The following is a 19648-nucleotide window of genomic DNA, read 5'->3' as shown; positions in this document are numbered from 1 at the left end:
TGGCTCAATTGAATCTGTCTCCCACCCAGTTCTTTCCTTGTTGTCAGAACAGCCTGTTTAACCTGATTGTTAGGGGAGTTGGCATTCCCATATAAAAAAGATGATAGGAATCCTTTAATTCCAGTTTGCCATCTATTATTGATTCTCTGCAGAGTCTGTAGAAAAATATTTGATATCCCTTTGCTTTTTCAAGGCTTGAGTGATAATGCTGCTACTCCATGAAGAATGTTATAAAAATTGGGTGCTGAGATGTGTAAGTGATGACAGAGTGTTTATTCAGCAGATATTTATTGAGTACAGGCCCTGTTCTATGTATTTGGGATATATCAGTGAAGAAAACAAAGTCACAGCCTTTGTGGATATTTTCGTTCTAGTATATATATCAGTATACAAGTAAACCGACCAGTTACATCTAACCTCATGACACCAGAAACACATATTTAGGGAACTTTATAGCTTCTGGGAAACTAGCTGGTTGATTCCATAGCCGTGATAAGCTGTCTTATCTTTAAAGAGCAGTAATTAAATGCATATAATTTAAACATGCAATTATAAATAGTATGTGAATAGTTCATCCTGAAGTTGAATCTCAATATGTTAATAGGTATAGGAGGTATAGAGTTGGAAGGTGAGGAGTTAAACATCATTAAGATTAGGCTTCTTGAATCACTTGATTGACCCAGTTGTGGCCAAGGTGACCAAATGTAAAAATAACTTAGGAACCTACTATATTAAATAGTAGCAACAACAGTAATAGCAAACAAACATGGTGCTTACTATGTGCAAACACTCTTTTAGTACTTAAAGTTCTGGTTGTTGTTGAAATATTGGTTGCCACTTCTCCCTTTTGATTCCCACTTCCACCCTCCACTAAGGACCCGTTACTTACATATTAACAAAATCGGTGAAGGTGATGTTGTTATGACACCCTCAAAGAAATGAATTTGGGCACCCATGCAACTTTTCATTGTGTCTGCTATTCCTAAGAAACTCAAGAGACCAGTGTCAATTTTGTTACAAGTAATATGTGAATTTATTCTTATAAATATCAAATGATTACATGTAGGATTAAAATCCTTTTCTTAATTATAAAAATAATATGTTTATTGCAAAAAAAGTTTTTTTTTTTAATACAGGAAGTCACAAAGAATTTTAAAAGTCACTTGTGGTCCCACCACTCCTCAATTACCACTGTTAACATCTTATTTTTACCACTTTGTTTTCAACAATACCAGATTTACAATGAAGAAATCTTGGATCTTCTATGCCCATCTCGTGAGAAAGCCCCTCAAATAAATATACGGGAGGATCCTAAGGAAGGCATAAAGGTGTGTTTGTCTCTCATTTGATGTTATTTTAAAATTTTGGCCACTACTAAAGTTCACACTCCTTTTATTTGCCACTGTGGTTTTAAATGACTACTAACATTTTATTCTTTCAGATTTTGTGTGGTCCTAATTCCCTTTGTTAATCTAGAATTCCTAGATGGGAACTCTTGTGGGGAAGAAAGTTTTATCACCTTCCTATTACCTCTTGAAGGAATGCTAATATCAATTAAGTATTTATTGGCTATTTACAGAGTTCTGAGGCTGGGCTGTCCAGTATGGGAGCCACTAGCCACAAATAGCTATTTAAACTTTTTTTTGTAAATATTTATTTATTTATTGGCTGTGTTGGGTCTTTGTTGCTGCACGTGGGCTTTTCTCTAGTTATGGCAAGTGGGGGCTACTCTTTGTTGCGGTGTTTGGGCTTCTTCCTGGACCAGGGATCAAACCCGTGTCCCCTGCACTGGCAGGCAGATTCTTAACCAAGGTGCCACCAGGGAAGCCCCTATTTAAACTTAAATGAACTAAAATGGAATATAATTTGAAATTCAGTCCCTCAGTCACACCAGCCACATATCAAGTGCTCAATAGCTACACATGACTAGTGGCTACTGTATTGGATTACACAGATATAGAACATGGTCTTAGAAAATTCTGTTAGACAGCACTGTAACAGACATTGTGCTAGTTCTCTGGAATGATATTTAGAAAGTAAAATGGTATAAAAAATTTTAATTTATAAGTACCATAGGAAGAAGAGATCACTTATTTGAGAGGCTTCTGTCACATGGTATAGATGTAGGCTGAGCAGCTGTAGCTGAACAAAGTTTGAGGCAGGATTGGGAGTTTTGTATATGGGAGTGGGCCACATCCAGAGGCCAGTGTTGAAAACAGGCAGAAATGAGTATTCGGGAGTGGAAGAATTTGAGGTAGGAAGTGGATGACCGTAGGGTAGTACAGATTTAGGAAAACGTGGTAAAATAATACGTTATCCATCGTCCTCTCCTTCTTCTCTTCCCTGCACAGAAAGTTGAAATTTAGGGTGCAGGTGCTTGAGGGGCAGGTGCCTATGCTTCTGCAATTTTTTTCCTTCCGGATTGTTAAGTCATTAGCCAGGCACAAAAGGAAGGCTTGAAGGATCAGACCTATTTTGAAAGCCTGATAAGCGTGGAATACAGGAAGACGATTTGGATAGTGAGGATAAGAAACCTGGGTAAAATGCATGCCACCAGAAAGAGTGTTGGTACTGAGCCAGGTCTTGACCCAGTACTAAGATCGTTTACATGTCCTATACCAAGGCAGGAATTAAATCCCAAGCACTATTTGAGGGGAAATTTGCAATACAGAGAAGTGTTGAGTTTCTGACTCACGTTGGGGTAGGTAAGGACAAGTTTGTAAGCACTCTTCGGACGGGATGGATGGAATATAAGGAAGTAAAGAAGTAAGGGTATTCTTGTAGTAAGGAATAGCTTAAGGAGGAAAGCAGAAAATATATTCCTAAGACTAGATTGGTCTGCATTAAAGGATATGGGTTGGGAAGTAATAGGAGATATGTTAGGACCAGATTATGAAGCCAGACTAAAGAGCTTAGTTTCTATCCCCATGAATAGTATATAAGCTACTTAATACTTCCAAATGAAGGAGTGCAGTGGCTGCTTTTACCAAGTTTTTATCTTATGTGTATATCTCCGAGTAAGTTAGCCCATGGGAGGTTAGGAGAGTATCTTAAAATCTCTTTGTACCCTCATTATCTAGCATAGGGCTTAGGAGTTTGGTGACATTTTAGGAATCAGGATTTTCAGAAGGCTAAACAGGAATGGATTGAAAAGGAGAAAGACTAGGATGAGGAAGGACAATTTGGGAAAACTTTGCCTTATTTTTCAGGCATGAGGTAATATGGGCCTGGATTAGGCAGGTAGAAGTGGAAAGGAAAAGGAAGGAATGGATTCAAAAGAAGACTGGGAGTTGGTGATAGGTGAGATATGGGGGGATAGGTGGAATTAAAGGTGAATCTGAGGTTTTGAGAATAGAGATCTTAGAAATGAAAAAGTAGTGGAGAGAATCAGTGTTGGTGGAAGGAAGATGAGTTCGGTTTTATAATTCACTGATGTCAAAGTGTAAGTAACAGGCAATTTGAAATATAGGACTAGAAATTAGGGCCACAGATGTAGATTTGGGAGCTATGGAGTAATAAAATCATAGCATATTGGGGCTAGAAGAGACTTCATAATCATCTAGTTCGATCTCCACGGGCTCCAAGAGATTTTAACTTGTACAAATTCTCCTGGGTAGATACAGTACCAAGCCCAGGACCCTGTTTTCCTGGCTTCCTAATCCAGTGGAAATTGTACCATGCTATTTCTCCTAGTGAAAATCAAGTATAAAATGGGCCCAAGATATAGGGAGGAACATAGGGCCACATGGAGGAGAACATTGCAAAGAGAAATACCATAGCTATTTGTGTTGCCCTTGCTGTCCTTAGGGCCAAAGCTTATCTTCACTTGGGGCTCCCTAGAAGGCACCTATCCATTGCTACCATAAAATCTAGAGGTCCTTTGTAGCTCCACTATTGACTGGCATCCTTGTCTTAGAGGTCCCTAGCAAAGATTAGAGACCTTGGTTTCCAGTGATCACAGAGTTGCTAGCTAAAACAGTCCTTATTAGTGTGACTGTTTATTGAGGTTCTACTGAAACATCAAGGCATTATTTTTGAAACCACCAATCCTTATGTTTCCAATGAAATATTTGAAGTTGAATCATACAAGAGTTTTTCTTTCTCTAAATTAGATTGTGGGACTCACTGAGAAGACTGTTTTAGTTGCCCTGGATACTGTTTCCTGTTTGGAGCAGGGCAACAACTGTAGGACTGTGGCCTCCACAGCTATGAACTCCCAGTCATCCCGATCTCATGCCATCTTTACAATCTCCATAGAGCAAAGAAAGAAAAGTGACAAGTAAGTTACAGTTTAAAGAGTCAAGATTTTTAACGTTAGTTCTACTAAAGTTGAATAATAGGTTGCTTCTTGAATTGACAACCAGACATCAGTACTCTGAGCATTAGTAATGAATGGAGCCATTTGGACTGACTTGAAAGAAAATGAGAGCTGGCAGGTGAGATTTTTTTTTTTTTAATACCAATTCCCTCATTTATTTATTTTTTTTTCAGTTCTTTATTGGAGTATAATTGCTTTACAATGTTGTGCCAGTTTCTGCTGTACAACAGTGAATCAGCTGTATTTATACATATATCCCCATATCCCCTCTCTCTTGAGCCTCCCTCCCCCCCTCCCTATCCCACCCCTCTGTGCTATGCAGCAGCTTCCCACTAGCCATCCATTTTACATTTGGTAGTGTGTACATGTCAACGCTATTCTCTCACTTTGTCCCAGTTTCCCCTTCCTGCCCTGTGTCCTCAAGTCCGTTCTCTACGTCTGTGTCTTTATTCCTGCCCTGCCACTAGGTTCATCAGTACTGTTTTTTTAGATTCCATATATATCTGTTAGCATACGGTATTTGTTTTTCTCTTTCTGACCCACTTCACTCTGTATGACAGACTCTAGGTCCATCCACCTCACTACAAATAACTCAATTTCATTCCTTTTTATGGCTGAGTAATATTCCATTGTATATATGTGGCAGATGAGCTTTGATACTTACCTGCCCTCAAGCTCACTTGTGTCCTGTTATTATCACAGGAATAGCAGCTTTCGCTCCAAGCTGCATCTTGTAGACCTTGCTGGATCAGAAAGACAGAAGAAAACCAAGGCTGAAGGGGATCGTCTAAAAGAGGGTGAGAGTAATTAAGGCCACAGTTGTAGATAAAAACTTCTAGTACTCTTATTGCTATTGTTGGTGTCTTGACTGGAATATTTCAAGTCACATTCCAACAGTAGCTACAATTCAAGTTTGAGGCTGATTTCAGAAATAGTGAAAAATTGTTTCTTTCCCTTGCACTCATTTTCTAATTTAGGTATGAGATCTGGTCCTTGGTTTGATTTCATCTGGCCCAGGCAAGTTTAAGTTTTTGTTTTGTTTTGTTTTACTCCCAACTACTTATAATTAAAATCAGTATCCTGATTCTGTCATCCCAAGTATTCACTATCCTTCCCAGATGTTGTCACTTATAAACCTCATCAGCATGGTTTCCATATCTTCATTTAAGTTGTTGGATATAAATGATGAAGCTCCTAAGGCTAGAAGAACCCCATGGTGTATGCTATTAGAAACCTTCGTCGAGCATGATAGTGACCTAGTAATCTGCATGCTTTGGGAATGGTCTTTCAAGCAATTATTAATCTAGCTAACGAAAATTAACAACCAGCTCCCATTTCTCAATTTTGTACTTAAGGACCACATAAAAGATTTGGTCAAATGCCTTGCCAATGTCCAGGTATAGTATATCTACCATATTTTTCATAGCTACCAGCTTAGTTACAGTACAGAAAAGAAATGAGGATTAGCCTAAATTGACTTTTTCTAAGTGAATTCAAGCTGGCTTCTAGTGCTTATTCTTCCGTTTCTAGGTTCTTGCAAGCCATCCCTGTAATAAGCCATCCCTGTAATAATCTAGAAGACTCATATCAAACTTACTGGTCTGTAATTTATGGAATTAACTCACCTCTTTTTTCGAAAATTAAAGTTACATCTGCCCAGTCTTCCAAAACATCCTTCTCTGTGATTCCTCAAATATCATTGACATAGCTTCAGTGTTCTTGTTTGAAATTACTCTCAGTTCCCTCAGCTATAATTCATCTGGTCCAAGATATTTGAACTCTTATTAAAGTAGCTGAGTTCTTGCTTACTACCTCTTTACTCATATTGGCCTTCAGTTCCCTCTTGGGAACTGAGAAAGCAGAAGCAGAAATAGTAATTGAGGAATTTTACCTCTTTGTCATTTATCATTATTATACTGCTGGTGCAGGGCAGAGACCTAGTTTTTTCTCATTCAGCTTTTTGTTCTGAATGTATTTAAAAGTGCCCTTTTTGTTCTATGTTTGTACTTTGAGATTTACCTTTCTTAAAACTATTTTTAAAGGTTCTTGTGCCTCCTTTATCTTTTTTTGGTGTACAGTTCTGAGTTTTTTTTAACAGCTTTATTGAGATATAATTTGCATGCCATAAAATTTACCCATTTAAACTGTATTTTCAATGGACTTTTGTATATTCAGAGTTGTGCAACCATCACCACAATCTAATTTTAGAACATTTTCATCACCCCCAAAAAGAAACTCATACCCATTAGCAGTCACTCCCCATCCCCACGCCCTTCTCTAGCCCTAGGCAACCACTAACCTATATTTCATATAAATGGAATCATATAATTTATGGTCTTTTGTGACTGTCTTATTTCACTTAACATAAGGTTTTCAAGGATCATCCATGTCAGTGTATATCATTGCTTCATTCCCTTTTATTTATTTTTACTTTTTTACTTTTTTAATTTTTTACAATAAACTGCATATGTTTAGAGTGTACAGTTTGGTATCCCAATCTCCCAATTCATTCCCCACCCCCCCAACCCTCCCTGCTTTCCCCACTTGGTGTCCATATGTTTGTTCTCTACGTCTGTGTCTCTATTTCTGCCTTGCAAACCGGTTGATTTGTACCATTTTTCTATAGTCCACATATATGTGTTAATATACATTTGTTTTTCTCTTTCTGACTCACTTCACTCTGTATGACAGTCTCTAGGTCCACCTATGTCTCTAAAAATGTGTCAGTTTCATTCCCTTTTATTGCTGAATCATATTCCATCGTACAGATATACAACATTTTGTTTGTCCATTCATCAGTTGTATCCAACTTGACTATTTTGAATATTGCTCTGTGAACATCTATGTATAAGTTTTTGTGTGGACAAATGTTTTAATTTCTCTTTAGGTATAACCTAGGAGTGTTATACCTGGGTCATATGATAGCTGTTTACATTTCTTTTTTAAAAAATTAGTATGTAATTAATCTACGATAAAACTCACTTTTTTAAAGTGTGATTTTCTTAGTATATTAACAAAGTTGTATAACCATCACCACAATAAATTTTAGAATATTTTCATCACCCCCGAAAGAAAGCCACACCCATTAGCAATCACTCATTTTTTTCCATTGTCCACCCTGCTACCCCACCTCTAGGCAGTGACTAATCTCTCTGTCTTTATGGATTTGCCTATTCTGGACATTTCATATAACTGTAATCATCCAATATGTGATCTTTTGTGACTGGATTCTTTCATTTAACATCTTTTCAAGGTTCATCCAAGTTGTAGCATGTATCAGTACTTCATTCCTTTTTATTACCAAACTATTCCACTACATGAATATATAAATCTTTATTTATCCATTCATTTGTTGATGGACATGTGGGTTGTTTCCACTTTTGATTATTATGAACAATGCTGCTATGAGCACTGATGTACAAGTTTTCATGTGGATGTATGTTTTTATTTCTCTTGGGTACATACTTAAGTGGAATTGCTCAGTCAAATGTTAGCTCTATGCTTTTGAAGAACTGTCAGAGTATTTTTCACAGCAACTGTAACATTCTACATCCTTACCAGCAATATATAAGGATTATAATTTCTCCATATTCTTAGTTTTATTATGTCTCCATATTCTTAGTTTTATTATGTCTTTAATTATAGCCATTGCAGTAGGTATGAAGTGGTATCTCATTGGAGTTTTGGTTTGCATTTCCCTGATGGCTAATAATGTTTTATGTGCTTCTCGGCAATTGGTGTATCTTCTTTGGAAAAACGTCCATTCAGATTCTCTGCCCATTTTTTTAATTGTTATTTATCTTTTTATTGTTGAGTTGTGTGTGTTCTTTATACATTCTGTATACTAGCCCCTTATCAGTTATATGCTTTGCAAATGTTTTCTTCCATTCTTTGGGTTGCTTTTTCACTTTATTGATGGTGTCCTTTGAAACACACATTTAAAATTTTTCGATGAATTCCATTCATCTCTTGTTGCTTGTGTGTTTGGCATCATATCTAAAAAATCATTGCCTAATCCAAGGTCACAAAGATTTACGTCTCTGTTTTCTTCTAAGAGGTTTCTTCTAAAAAGATGTTAAATATAGGTCTGAGATCCATTTCAAGTTAATTTTTGTATGTAGTGTAAAGTGGCAGTCCAAACTTTAATCTTTTTCATGTAGATATTCAGTTATCCCCTCATCATTTGTTGAAAAGACTATTCTTTACCCATTGAATTGTCTTGGCATCCTTGGCAAGAAGCAACTGGACTTTCAATTCTATTCCATTGATCTATATGTGTATGCCATTACTACACTGTCCTGATTACTGTAGCTTTGTAATAAGTTTTGAAATTGGGAAGTGTGAGGGCTCCAACTTTGTTCTTTTTCAAGATTGTTTGGCTATTCTAGGTCCTTTGCATTTTCATATGAATGTTAGGGTCAGCTTGTCATATTCTGCAAAGAAGTCAGCTGGGATTTTCACAGGGATTGTGTTGAATCTGTAGATCAATTTAGGAAGTATTGGCATCTTTCAATTCTTTCAAGTCTTTCGATTCATAAACATTAGCTGTCTTTCCATTTATTTATGTCTTCTTTGATATCTTTCAATAGTATTTTTTTTAATTTTCAGAGTACGTTTTACACTTCTTTTGTTAAATTTATTCCTAAATATTTTATTCTTTTCAATGCTTTTGTAAATGGAATTTTTAAAATTAGTTAATTAATTAACTTATTTTTTGGCTGCGTTGGGTCTTTGTTGCTGCATGCAGGCTTCCTCTAGTTGCTGCTAGCGGGGGCTACTCTTCGATGCAGTGCTTGGGCTTCTCATTGTGGTGGCGTCTCGTGTTGTGGAGCACGGGCTCTAGGCACATGGGCTTCAGTAGTTGTGGCACATGGGCTCTAGAGTGCAGGCTCAGTAGTTGTGGCGCACGGGCATACTCACTTCATGGCGTGTGGGATCTTCCAGGATCAGGGATAGAATCCGTGTCCCCTGCATTGGCAGGCAGATTTCTCAGCTACTGCGCTGCCAGGGAAGTCCCAATGGAATTGTCTTTACTTAATTTTATTTTCAGATTATTTATTGAGCTTTGTATATTGTATTTATTAAGCTATTGTATATTGTATATCTTGTGTCTGCAAGCTTGCTGAGCTTGTTATTTCTAATAGTTTTTTAATAGATTCTTCAGGATTTCTATTTACAAAATCTTGTCGTTTGTGAACAGAGATAGTTTTACTTCTTCCTTTCTGGTCTGGATACCTTTATTTCCTTTTCTTGCCTAATTGTCCTGGCTAGAACCTCCAGTACAGTGTTGAATAGAAGTGGCGTGAGTGGATGTTGTTGCATTGTTCCTAATCTTAGAGGAAATGCATTGTCTTTTACTATTAAGTATGATGTTAGCTGTGAATTTTTAAAAGTCCCCAGTGGACATTTCACTCCCCAGATCTTCCTTTTAAGTTTTCAGCCAGGCTGTTGTTTGACCATGCGTATTAAGTTTGGTGTGTATCATCACCACATATTTTTCTATGCACGTGTGTGTGTGTGTGTGTGTGTGTATACATACATTATTTATATATATGCACAATTAGTAATACATTTGTTATATGCCTTTTAAAATTTTGGCATTGCTAAATTAATTTATTTCCTTTTAATTACACAAGTAATGCATGAATCAATTCCCAGTATACAAACATAAGCAATATGGATGAAGATAAAATCCCCCTTGATTTACCACCTAATCCTAATATAGAGGTAACTACTTTTACCTGCCTGGTGGGTAGCATTCAAGATGTTTTTCTGTGAATATATTTTTATTGGTGTTTCCTGTTGTTTTTAAGATAAATGCTATCATACTGCATATATTATTTTTCAGCTTGCTTTTGTCTCAGCAATATATGTTTGAAATCTTTTTGCATCGGTATGTAAATCTACCTCATTTTTACAACTGCTATCTCGGATTCCACAGGATACAAAGTCTACCTTGTTTGTTTAACTATTCCTATTTTGAGTGACATTTAGATTGTTCAATTCCTGGCTATTGCAAAATGATGCCTCAGTCAATAGCCTTGTATATGATATACACATGAGAGTGTTCTCTAGGTTATATACCTGGAAGAGGAATTGCTAATTTGAAGTGTGTACACATTTCAGATTTTTAAATACTGCTAAATATTGTCCTCCAAAATGTCTGTCCCAGTATGCACATCACCCACAATATATGAGACTATGTTTCACTGTACTGTTGACAATATTGGATATTATTGACCTTTTTTAGTTTTGCCTATCTTGAACATTGCATGTTATTTTTAAAACTTGTATATCCCCAATTACTTATGAAATTGAGCATCTTTTCAGGTTATTGGCCATTTCTTTTTCCATTTCTGTGAATTGCCTGCTCATACCATTTGTTTTGTTTTGTTTTCTTTCAGGTTGACTTTTTCTTGTTATTTTTCTTGTTGACTTTAGGAGTTGTTTCTATATTCTAGATATTAATCCCTCATTACATTAATCCTTGTTACATTAATCCCTTGTTGCACATATTTTTCTGTCTCATTTTGTAACTTTGTTAATCTTTAGACTCATGTCTTATGTGTGTATTTCTTCCTATGTAGCTTTTTCTTGAGGTAAAATTTATACGCAATAAAATGCACATATTTTAAATGCTCAGTTTCTTGAGTTTTGATAGTTGTATGCACTCATGTAACTACCACCCAAAACATGATAAAAACATTTCCTTCTCCCCTAGAAAGTTTTCTTATGCCTCTTTCCAGTCAGTCCACCCTTCCCACATTCTGCTTTAAGCAACCACTTTCTGACTTCTATCACCATAGATTAATTTTACATGTTCTTAGTCCTCATGTAAATGGAATCATATAATTTTTTCATGTGTCTGGCTTCTTTTGCTCAACATAAGATTTTGCATCTGCTAGCCCCAAACTCCCCCTCCATCCCTCCCACACCACCCCCCACTTGGCAACCACAAGTTTGTTCTCTACATCTATGAGTCTGTTTCTGTTTTGTAGAAAAGTTCATTTGTGTCATATTTTAGATTCCACATCTAAGTGATATCATATGGTATTTGTCTTTCTCTGTCTGACTTACTTCACTTAGTATGATCTTCTCTAGGTTCATCCATGCTGCTGCAAATGGCATTATTTCATCCTTTTTTATGGCTGAGTAGTATTCAATTGTATATGCGTACCACATCTTCTTTATCCATTATCCATTCATCTGTCAATGGACATTTAGGTTGTTTCCATGTCTTAGCTATTGTGAATAGTGCTGCTATGAACATAGGGGTGCACGTATCTTTTTGAATTATAGTTGTCTGGATATATGCCCAGGAGTAGGATTGCTGAATCATATGGCAACTCTATTTTTAGTTTTTTGAGGAACATCCGTACTGTTTTCTATAGTGGCTGTACCATCTTACATTTTTACCAACAGTGTAGGAGGGTTCCCTTTTCTCTACACCCTCTCCAGCATTTTTTTTTTTTTTTTGGCTGCATTGGGTCTGCATTGCTGCAGGCGGGCTTTTTCCTAGTTGTGGCAATGGGGGCTACTCTTTGTAGAGGTGCGTGGGCTTCTCCATGCGGTGGCTTCTCTTGTTGCAGAGCATGGGCTCTAGGCATGTGGGCTTCAGTACTTGGGGCGCACGGGCTCAGTTGCTCCATGGCATGTGGGATCTTGCCGGACCAGGGACTGAACCCATGTCCCCTGCATGGGAAGTCCCAGCATTTGTTATCTGTAGACTTTTAAATGATGGCCATTTTGACCACTGTGAGGTGGTATCTCATTGTAGTTTTTTGTTTTTGTTTTTTTGTTTTGGGGTTTTTTTTTTGGGGGGGTTGTTTTCATTTTTGTTTTTTTGGCTGCGTTGGGTCTTCGTTGCTATGCATGGGCTTTGTCTCTAGTTGTGGCAGTGCGGGCTACTCTTTGTTGAGGTATGTGAGCTTCTCTGTGCGGTGGCTTCTCTTGTTGCAGAGCACAGGCTCTAGGTGCGTGGGCTTCAGTAGTTGTGGCACATGGGCTTTAGTTGCTCAGAAGAATGTGGGATCTTCCCAGACCAGGGATCAAACCCGTGTCCCCTGCATTGGCAGGCAGATTCTTAACCACTGTGCCACCAGGGAAGTCCCTCATTGTAGTTTTGATTTGCACAAAAATTTTAAGTTTGATGAAGTTGTTTGTCAAGTTTTTTCTTTAATGCTTAGAGCTGTTGGTATCCTGTCCAAGAAATCTTTGCATGCCCAAAGTGATGAAGATAATTTCCTATGTTTTCTACTTGAAGCTTTATAGTTTTAACTTTTACATTAGTTGTATAATCTATCTTGAATTAGTTTTCGGTTATAAAGTAAGATAGGAGTTGAAGATCATCCTCCACCCCAGGTGAATGTCCAGTTCTTCTAGCTCCGTTTATTAAAAAGAAGGTCCTTTACCCATTGAATTGACTTAGTATCTTGATGTATTGAGTTGACCATATGTGTGTGTGTCTATTTCTGGACACCATTCTGCCCTATTAGTGAATTTGTTTATTCTTAAACCTTTTAATAAATCTAGTTCATAGCGTATTTTAATCTCTGGGAGGGCAAGTTTCACCTCACTTTTCTTTTATCAGAACTGTTTTGATTATTTTCTCATCCAGGTGAATTTTAGAATCAAATTGTCAAGTTCTATGAAAAATCTTTTTGGGATTTTTATTGAGAACTAAATTCAGTTTATAGATTAAATATAGAGCCTACCCATCCATGAGCATGATCTCTCTGCATTTATTCAAGTCTTCTTTTATGTCTTTCAGTAAGCTTTATAGTTTTCTTAATGTAATTCTTCCACCACATATCTTGGTAAGCTTATTCTGGAATATTATAGTTTTTGTTGCTATTTTGAATACCTCTTTTTAAAAATATTTATTTATTTATTATTTTTGGCTGTGTTGGGTCTTCATTGCTGCGCAAGGGCTTTCTCTATTTGTGGAGACCAGGGGCTACTCTTCATTGTGGTGCAGTGGCTTCTCTTGTTGCAGAGCATGGGCCCTAGGCACACGGGCTTCAGTAGTTGCAGCATGCGGGCTCAGTAGTTGTGGCACATGGGCTTAGTTGCTCTGCAGCATGTGGGATCTTCCTGGACCAGGGATTGAACCCGTGTCCCCTGCATTGGCAGGTGGATTCTTAACCACTGCGCCACCAAGGAAGTCCCTTGAATACCTCTTTTTATATTTTATTTTCTAATCCTGTTTAGGAAAAGTATTAATTTTCAAATTTCCGTCTTATATCTAACCACATTGCATAATTGCTTTCTTAGTTTCTCATGATTTGCAGGTTGTGCTTCTTGGATTTCCTAGGTAAGTATTTACATTATTTTCAAGTACATAGTTTGGCCTCTTCCTTTCCAACATTTACATCTTATTTCTTTTCATATATTTTTTCAGTATAAGGTTAAATAGTACCAATGATAGTAACCATTCTCATCTTTTTTTTTTTAGTTTTTTGCTCTAACAAGGCCATTCCTAGCATTCCACTTTTATCTACTGGCAGATAGCCTTTATCAAGTTAAGGAAGTGACCTTTTAGTCCTCGTTTGTTAAGAATTATGTATTTTTAAAATAAGAAATGAGTATTGAATTTTATCATTGATTGGGAATTAATGAACGTAGTTTTTCTTTTTTTTTTAACCTATTGATAGAATAAATTGTAAAAATAAATCTTCTATCATTGAATCATCCCCAATTAATCATGATAAATTACTCTTTCTATACAATGCAGGATTTCATGTACTAGTTTACAACTTAGGACATTTATATGTCTGTTCCTATGAGAGAGTAGCCATAAATTTTTTGTGTGTGCATGCTCTCTTTGTTTTGGTTTGAAGATTTTGCCAAGTGTATAAAATGAGTTGGGAAGCTTTCAGTTTTTTTCTATGCTCTGGTACAGTTTCTATAACATGGAAATTATCTTTGAAGGTTTCTTGAAGATTTGAATTTCCATATCTTGAGCCAATTTTGGTAATTTATATTTTCTTACAAAATTACTCTGTCTAGATTGTCAAGCTTATTGCTGTAGTATTGCATACAGATTTACTTTATATTTTTAACCTCTATATCTGTAATTATGTCTCTACTTTCAATTCATTTGTTTATATATGTTCTCTATTTTTTTCTATCATACTTGACAGATTTGTATTTACTTTTTTTTCCCCTATTTTATTTATTTTTTTACTCTCAATTAATGACTTCCTTCCAGGTTGTTTTATTTTGTTTTGATATGTTCTTTTGTGGCTTCCTGAGTTGAAAGCTTAATTCTCTTCTTTTCTTCTCTTCCTTTTCTTTTTTTTAAGCTTTTCAAGCCTATCAAAAGAGGCCAGGATGTTATAATGAACCCGCATGTACCTGTCATGCAGTTTCAACTGTGACTAATTTATGGCCAGTCTTGTTTCATCTGCATCCTAACCAGTTCCTCCCTGTGATATTATTTTGAAGCAAATCCCAGACATGTTTTATTTATTTCAGTTTGTATCTGAAAAAATAAGAACTCTTTAAAAAATATAATCTAAAAAATTAATGACTTAATATCATCCAATATCTAGCAAGTGTTCAAATTTCCAGGTCTCATTGATTTTATTTATTTGCATCAGGATTTGAACAAAGTCCACGTGTTGTTATTACTTGATAGGTCTTTTAATCTATAGGTACCCCCTCCATCTCCTCTTACTCCTCAACTTCCTAGAATTTATTTATTGAAGAAATCAGGTTGTCTTATAGAATTTCTCATGGTCTAAACTTCACTGATTGCATCCCCATGTAGTTTTTTTTTTAATTGGGGTATAGTTGTTTCACAGTGTTGTATTAGTTTATACTGTACAGTGAAGTGAAGTAGAGTTCCCTGTGCTATAACAGCAGGCTCTCATTAGTTATCTATTTTATACATGGTGGGGCGGGGCAGGGCAGGGAGAAGGACCCATGTAGTTTTAACATGTTTGTCTTTCCTCTGTATTTCCTACAAATTGTTGTTGGATCTGGAGGCTAAATCACATTCAGGATCAATTTTTTTTTCTTTTATTTGTACATACTGTTTGATTATCTCTCTTTTGGTCGTGTAGCTCATTTATTTTCAATTGTCCCTGTCTAAAAAGATGTATTTAAAACTACATTTTCCTCTAAGTACCACTTGGATATAATCTTATAATTTTGAGAAATAGTACTCTGTTCATTTTTAAATAGGAGATTTCCATTTTAATTTTCTCTTTAACCTAAGAGTTAGGTAGAACGTGTCTCTGTGTATTCTTTTGTTGTTAATTTCTGATTTATTGTATTATGATCAATGAATGTGTGTGATTTCTGTTTTTTGAAATTTTGCCTGACTCTTGTTTGAGCTTTAATATTCCATGTGTATTTGAAAAGAGTGTGTTTTCTGTTAGGTATATAGTTCTATGTATATCTATTAGATAAGCTCATTAATTGCATTATTCAGAGTCTCTGTGTCCTGTCTTGTTATTTACTTAATATATTTTCTTACATTATGACCAAGGATTTGTCAATTTCTCCTTGTATTTCTTTGTTTATGTATTATATATTTTTAAGCTGTGTTGCTAGCTGTATAGGTAGCCTGTTAATAATGATTAATTCCATCTTCTGTGTTTTCACTTGCTCTGAGTGGTGGTTAATAAGGCCCTGCTGAAGGTTTCTTGAAGATTTGATTTTCTATATCTTGAGCCAATTTTGGTAATTTATATTTTCCTTTATATATATATACATATATATATTTATAAACAAGTTCAGATGAACTAAGACCCCTAGGAGCTTGCTAGGGTGCTTGTCATCATTTGAGGTAGATTTTTGAGGGTGGAAGAGGCTTACGGGAATGTGACTTGTACCAGTGGAATTAAGTTTTCTTTAGCTAACAAAATATCATTCCCAAAGCCAAGCCCCCCACTATTAGAGGGAATCATTTTCTACCTATCAAGAGCTATGAAAGTTACTAGCCCCTCTAGAATATTTTCAGATGGTGGATATGGCGCATCAGAATTTTGTTGCATATTGCATTACTGGGGGTAGAGGAAGGAGGTGTACTCAAGTGTCAGATTTGATTTATGAGGCAGAGAAGTTTATGACAAAATCACAGTTGAGTCTTAGATCAAGTGGGAGATGCCATTAGCTGAAAGGGAAGCTAGTGAGAAAACAAGACATAGGTATATAGGAAGCAGACAGCAGAGAGAAAGATAATGAGTTTGATTTTGCATGTGTCAGATTTGGAATGCATATTAGAAAAGTCCAGGAAGAAATGGGAAATTCAGAACTAGAGCTTAAAAGCAACATCTGGGCTGGAGATAAATATTTGGAATCTATTGGTGAGATTGCCCAAAGAGAGTTTTGTAGAGAAAGACTAGATATTGAGAGCCAACACTAAATTTTAGTGAGGAGCGCTAATATTTAAGAGTCAAGGGTAAAGGAGCCAATTAAAGAGGTTCAAGAGACACAGGATAGTAGTAGCTAAAAAACCAAAGTAGAGTTTCTAGAAAGAAGGCATTGTCACCTGTGTCAAATGTTTCAGAGTGGTTACATAAGATGAGGACTGAGAAGAAACAGGTGGGTTTGTCCACTGAGGTTTTTGGTGATCTTTACCAGAACAGTGTTGAGTGGTAAGGAATGGGGCAGGTTGCATCAGATTGGGGTGTGAATGTAACTACCGTTCTGAATGCGGTGTTTATCTGTTCCATTAATTTCCTTATTCTTGTATCCCTTAACGATATGTAGTGGTATTTTGCCTGTTTCTAAACTTTTCATAAGTGGTTTCATAATGTATTTGTTCTTTCATCACTGATTTTTTTTCTCAATGTTATGCTTGTGAGAGTCATCCATCTTGATCCATATAGCTCTGTTCTAAGTTTTATTTAACTAGAGTCTTGAATTTTCTTAGTATAAAATCATATCAGTAAAAAGAAAATTATCTCTTTGCCAATGCTTATTCCTGTTATTTAATTCTCTTACTTTTTCTTTATTAGCAAAAAGCATGCTGAAAGATACATCCTGGGCTTGTAAAGTTGCTTTCCTTGGGAGGAATCTAGTTTCTGATTTTAATTGGAATAGCTTTAGTGTTTTAATATTTGGAATGATAATTGCTACTGGTTTTGGTAAATGGTATCTAATTCTTTTAGTTCCGGAAAGTCTTTTTTATGTTATACTTTAATCTCCTTGAGAGATCTTTTTTTAAGCTCCAGTTGTCTGCTACCTTTCAGCAAGCAACTCTGTTTCATAAAAGGCCTATTCTAAGTGTTCCACTTGTTCTTCTTATTGGCTTCCGGGTCTCCTTACATGTATTGTTATTTTTTTTGTCTGCTCATTGGGGCTCAAGCCTAACGCTCGGGTGCCTTACATCATAGCAGCTATGTTGAGTGGAAAAGCCACAGTGGTTTCTGCCCATGAGCCAGGACTGTCACAGCAGGCATGTTGTCAGTCAGCTTGTCACACTCTTGGGAGGCATCAAGAGGAGGCTGCTCTGTACTCTTGTTCCCTGGTGCTGTCCTTGTCTCAAGGTAGGGAGGACCCAATCCAACTCTTCAGTTTCTTCTCAGCATTTTCAGATCTGGGAAAACCTGGTACACTCACATAGGTAATATCGACTGTCCCCTAGGAGTTCATAGAGTCCTGCAGGCCAAGCCTTCACCAGGAGCCGTGTTCCCATCCTTGCACTTTGGCTCTCCTACAGCAGAACCCAGGCCAGTAGTCCAGAGCTCTCCTCTGTTCTAGAGATGAAAAACCCTGCATCACCCCTTATTCTCAGGTTTCAGACCCATCCTGTGACCTCATTCTCTTGGCTGACTACAGTACCTACTTGGCTCAAGAACAGAGTAGACGGATCAAAATTGGGAATAGAGGGGATCTGGGATGTCTTTAATCTACCATCTTCCTAAAATCCATCTACATTTTTAAAATTCCCATGAAGCCATGAGATTATTCATTTTTCTAAAGTTTTCTCACTTTTCTACTAAGTATTATTACCAATTTGATGAGTGAAAAATGGTATCTCCTTTTCATCTCTGTAGTTATTAGTGAATTGAGCATACTTTTATATTTATAGACCATTTATATTCTGGATTAAATTACCCATTCAAGGCATTTCTCTCCCTTTAATCAGTGTGGGTGCTGTGTATTTCTTGTTAAGTTTATCCCTACATTTTGTTGTGACTTTGAATATAAAACATGTTCAGATCACTACCAGATAGATTATAAATAGATTACTGGTGGATAACAGATAATTTAGTTGAAGTATAATATCTCTCTCTCTCTCTCTCTCTCTCTCTATATATATATATATATATAGAAAGGTGCCAAAATCATAATTATAGAGATTGATGAATGTTCACAAAGTGAATATACTCCTGTAACTAGCACCCAGATCAAGAAACAAAATTACAAGCATCCCAGAATTACCACCTTCGCTCACTTCCAGTCTCTATCTTCCCCAGAGGGTAACCTTTGTGTCTGACTTCTTTCATCCAATGTAAGGTCGCCAAAGAAAATACCAGATGCCCAGTTAAATTTGAATTTCAGATACACAGTGAATCATTTTGCATGGAGCATACATATATTAAAAATGATTCATCATTTATCTGAAATTCAAATTTAACTAGATGTCTGTATTTTTTTTTTTGCTAAATCTAGTAACCCTAACTCAACCTTATGCTCGTGAGATTCATCCATATTATTGCATGTAGTTGTAGTTCATTCATTTTCATTACTATACATATTCCATTGGTGAATATACCACAATTTATTCTTTGTACTGTTGGATGGGCATTTGGGTAATTTCCAGTTTGGAGCTATTGTGAATAGTGCTGCTGTGAATATTCTTGTACATGTATTTTGGTGAACATATGTACACAAATTCCTTCAGTCCTGAATTCTCCTGTAACTGCTACCCTATCTGCTTCCCTTTAGAGTTAAGCTCCTCAAAAATGTTTACACTTCTTAGCAACACATGTGATTCACTCTTACGTTTTTTGGTGAGATATAGCATACCTACAGAAAATTGCATAAATCATGTACATAGTTTGTTAATAATTTGTAAAGTGAACACCCATGTAGTTACACTTAGGTTGAAAATTAAAACATTTCCAGCATCCATATACAGCTCTCACAGGTCACAATCCCCTCCCTTCCCTCTAGAGGTCAGCGCTTCTGACTTGTGGTACTAATTCCCTTGCCTTCCTTGATAGTAGTGCCACCTGTGTATACACCTCTAAACAGCATAATTTAGTTTTGTTTACTTTTCAACTTTATATATGTGGAATCATACTGTATGTATGTAATCTTTTGCGTCTTACATCTTCCATTCAACATTGTGTGTGAAAGGTTCATATGTTA

At 36.4% G+C, this 19648-nt stretch overlaps 1 protein-coding gene across 7 annotated transcripts in view; it reads left to right on the top strand.

The window, feature by feature from the left end:
- The window catches only part of KIF4A (kinesin family member 4A), a 104367-nt gene that overhangs the window by 4904 nt on the left and 79815 nt on the right, over window positions 1-19648 (top strand). For all 7 annotated transcript variants that reach the window (XM_057718010.1, XM_057718007.1, XM_057718008.1 and 4 more), the window contains 3 exons: window positions 1236-1328; window positions 4113-4279; window positions 5021-5115. In XM_057718010.1, the coding sequence (XP_057573993.1) occupies window positions 1236-1328; window positions 4113-4279; window positions 5021-5115 (355 nt within the window). The remainder of the gene's footprint in view (window positions 1-1235; window positions 1329-4112; window positions 4280-5020; window positions 5116-19648) is intronic.

This window comes from Hippopotamus amphibius, chromosome X (assembly GCF_030028045.1).
Source record: "Hippopotamus amphibius kiboko isolate mHipAmp2 chromosome X, mHipAmp2.hap2, whole genome shotgun sequence".
Lineage (NCBI taxonomy): Eukaryota > Metazoa > Chordata > Mammalia > Artiodactyla > Hippopotamidae > Hippopotamus > Hippopotamus amphibius.
The sequence above is the reverse complement of the archived record's forward strand: the minus strand, read 5'-3'. Positions and strand labels throughout refer to the sequence as shown.